At 33.5% G+C, this 3901-nt stretch overlaps 1 protein-coding gene across 2 annotated transcripts in view; it reads right to left on the bottom strand.

Annotated features, from left to right (window-relative positions):
* LOC132168620 (probable LRR receptor-like serine/threonine-protein kinase At1g07650) overlaps window positions 1–3488 on the bottom strand; it is a 16235-nt gene extending 12747 nt beyond the window's left edge. For both annotated transcript variants that reach the window (XM_059579612.1, XM_059579613.1), the window contains exon 1: window positions 3345–3488. In XM_059579612.1, the coding sequence (XP_059435595.1) occupies window positions 3345–3450 (106 nt within the window). In that variant the 5' untranslated portion in view covers window positions 3451–3488. The remainder of the gene's footprint in view (window positions 1–3344) is intronic.
* Window positions 3489–3901: the final 413 nt, after the last annotated feature.

Below are 3901 nucleotides of genomic sequence, written 5' to 3'. Positions count from 1 at the left end.
GCATGTTGATCAATATTTTTCTTATATTTGACCTATCTTATCTTATAAATTAACAATTAGATTTGTGAATTTATGTGAATTAAACATAAATTAATTATAAACTCTACAAATCTAATAGTTGATTTATTAAATTTGTGAGAAAATATGAACTAAATATGAAAGAGGATAACTTCTAAAGGACGTCACCTCCTTTGTGCCCACCGATGAGCATTTCACAACTAAGAAAATCACACACTTTCAAATGAGATGAGAAGCACTAGATTAAAATCCATTCTCCCATCATAAAAAAAAAAAATAATAAATAAATAAATTCTCATCAAACCCATCATTTTCTCTCTCTCTCTCTCCTCACTTCTCCGTGCTCTCTCTTTCTCTCCCTCTCTCTCTCTCTCTCTCCGGCGGCAGCAGTGACCACCGCCAAGCCCAGCCCAGAGCTGCCGTTGAAGGTGCCAGAGTGCAACCCAGAGCTGCCGGAGAAAACGCCGGAGCCCAGCCCAGAGTTGCCGGAGAAGATGTCGGAGACCCGACCTCTCCGGTGCTCTCACTTTCTCTCTCTATCTCTCTCTCCTTCTCACTCGTGAAGAAAAAAATCTGGTTTGGTCGAGGCAAAATTTTTGTTTTTGTAAAAGGCAAAAAAAAAAAAAAAAAAGGAACCACAACAATCAGTATTAAGATCATGCAAGAAATTATAAGTTGAATTTATAAGTTTCAGTGCATAAATTCGTTCTTTTTGGATCTGGTTTTAGTGTCAAATAATCTGGGCTCTGGCGTCGGGTGGGCTCTAGCGTCTGGTCTCCGGCGTCGAGCTAAGCTCCGGCGTCTTCTCCGGCAAAATCTAGGCTGGACTCCGGCGACTTCAACGGCGAGACCTCTACTGCCGCCGGAGAGAGAGACGGAGGAGAGGGAGAGATCAGAGAGAGAGAAAGGGAGTGAGGGTCTGAGGGAGAGCTCGCCGCTGGAGAGACTGAGAAAGAAATAGGGGGAGGGAGAGGGAAAAATGAAGGTTTTTGTGATTTTGGGAGAAAGAGTTTTTAATAAGGTGTTTTGCATCTTATTTTAGCTGGGGTAATAATCATAGTTGTCAAATGCTCATCGGTGGGACAAAGGTGATGTTTTACACCACCTCCTTATAAAAATTATCTTCAATATAAAAGATTTATTCACCCATACCATTTTTATTTCTCTGTCCTATAAGACCTGCCAATGTGGCAATTGTTATGGATATTGTTGTATGATGTGACAACATCACAACAGCAATAGAATTCCTCAATAGAAGGTAAAAAGATGAGAGAAGAAGGGAGAAAAATATTTTGGGCTAAAATAATTGATAGAAAAGCTATGAGGAAGTTTAAAATCCTGCCCAATGTTTAGGAAAGTTGTTGTATATGACTTTTTGTAAATTTTTTAAGATTCTTTTTTATATATTTAAAGAAGAAAAAAAAAACAGTAAGAAAAGAATTCACAAGTCTTAATTTGAGAATGTTTTTAAATAGACAATTAACAACAATAAAATAACACCCAAATCAACAAGTAATATTTATCTCTCATTTGTCCTCTCAATCCTAGAGTTCCTTTAACTAACAATTCAATAGCCTCAAGATATATAATTTTTATGTGGGGATGAGTCAAACTATGATTCAACTGAACTAAGAAAATTAGTACAGTTTCTTCTGTCTAAACTCTTCCCCTATGCCTTTTTTTAATTAAAGAAAAAACAAAGTGATTTTTAATTATAATGGCTAAAGATAAGTAATATATAACTAATACGTAGGTGTGACATTTATTGGCACTCCTCTAGAGTCTAGAGGAAGAAGTTGAGCTTGACTTGCCACGTGCTTACCAATTTGCCATGCAACCATCCAAGTGCTGGCATATTAGAGAAGGGCACGCAAGCTCTCTCAGGTTTTAGAAATAAGTCCCTTCCCCGATAAATGTTATTGGTCAATATTTTTTTTATATTTTGTTCATCTTATCTTATAAATTAATTATTAAATTTATAAAATTATGTGAACTTCTTATAAGTTAATAAAAGACCTCATAAATCTAATAGTTAATCTATTTAATTTATAAAAAAATATAAACTAAATATAAAAAATTTATTGACCCTTAATATTTTTCTTTTCATTTTCTCGAGAAAGTGGAAGAGAAAACGACAGAGAACACTCAGGAAACAACGCAATACGGTATAACTTCTGTGTCGACTTCTCTCTTTTTCTTCTCCATCCTTTGTCGTTTTCACTTTGTCGGTAAGCACGTGGATGTGATGGTCCGTTGACGTAACTCAACTGCTGCCCTTAACTGACCAGTTGTTACTCTAAACTATTAAGATAAGAGGTAATCGAATCATGGGTTTTCCATCACCGACAAGTCCCATGTTTCTAAGAATTCACAATTAAATAGCGTTAAATTAGTAATTAACTGTTTTTTTTATTTTTTATTTTTATAAATTTACATTTTTCGAAGAAGTAATAATTTAAAAGTAATGCTAGAAACTATCTTTTTATCTTCTTTCTATTCTCCTAAAGTTAATATGAATTTTAAAATCATTATTAAATTTTAGATGAATTATATTTGAATTTTGATCCAATAATAATTTTAAAAGTCACATCAATTTTAAAGAGATGAAAAGATAATTCATAGCATTATTCATAATTTAATATGATATTTTTGACTTTACCTGTGAATTTCACCTATTGTAATTGGGTTTAAACCCACGTGTAAAAGAAAATATTAAAATATTGATTAAAGTTAGCTTAAGCTTGTAGCTTCAAACGTAGGGTTGGAGATAAATTTTTAGATAATTTTATTAACACAAAAGAGTTTTTAAACAGATTACAATAAAATAACAAGCAGAGAACACCCAAATTCATAAGAACTTCAATTTTAAAATAATGAAGAAAAAAAAAAATTGATCCTAAATATTTCTAATTCTAATTCTAATTGTTATTAAATAAAATTTTAATCTACCACAATTTATAATCCTAATTATACATATTTCCTTTCTTCAGCTAATTCATTTGGCTGATGAGGCTTTAATGTTTAGATTTCCATTTCCACCAACCTGAAATGATTCGGGGCCAAGTGTTTTTTGGCTCCTAAAAACTTTCCTGGATTCTACTTGGAGTTGACAAATATGAATATGCAAAGCTGTCTAAAAGCATATTGCCAAAAAAAAAAAGAAAAAAAAAAGAAAGGAAATGATCACAAACTTTACTCACACACACACACATATATATATATATATATATATATGAAAGCTTCATTAGGCTGAGGCTCTACTGTTTAGATTTCCATTCTATATATATATATATACAGAGAGAGAAGAAGAAGAAGAAGATCCTCACCTTCATCATCAGGAGTAGGGCCTAGACGGCCAGCTTGTGCTTCAATGCAAAGAAGCAAGATGAGTAGAATAAAGCAAATATAAGGAAGAAATCTCGCAGCCATCATCTCCTCTACTGGCACGAGCTTCGCTTGCAAAGCTGCACAGAAAATGTGATGATATATATATATATATATACAGCACAGCACTCAAGGGACCCTTTACATTAATTACATTTATGAGCCACGGACTGTTGCTTCAGTGTGTCTGTGTCACATGCATGGTTGATTGATTAGTATATATCTGAACACTGCTAAGAAAAAACAAACACATATTTGACTCTTTACACTGTGGGAGTCGTATTTGGCTGCTGTTAATTTGGTGTGGAACCTTTGATTTTTGTTTTTTTTTTTTTTGTCGGGTCAGAGCATATCTAATAAATAATTGTTGGGTGGTCCCTCTTATGTGGGGACCACATGGACTACAACAAAACAAAGAGTTTTGTTTGTAGTAGAATTCTAACATAAGAGACTAGAGAGAAAAAGAAAAGAATAAGAAAAAAAGAAAGCTTGCGACGGT

This window comes from Corylus avellana, chromosome ca2 (genome assembly GCF_901000735.1).
Source record: "Corylus avellana chromosome ca2, CavTom2PMs-1.0".
Taxonomy (NCBI): domain Eukaryota; kingdom Viridiplantae; phylum Streptophyta; class Magnoliopsida; order Fagales; family Betulaceae; genus Corylus; species Corylus avellana.
The sequence above is the reverse complement of the archived record's forward strand: the minus strand, read 5'-3'. Positions and strand labels throughout refer to the sequence as shown.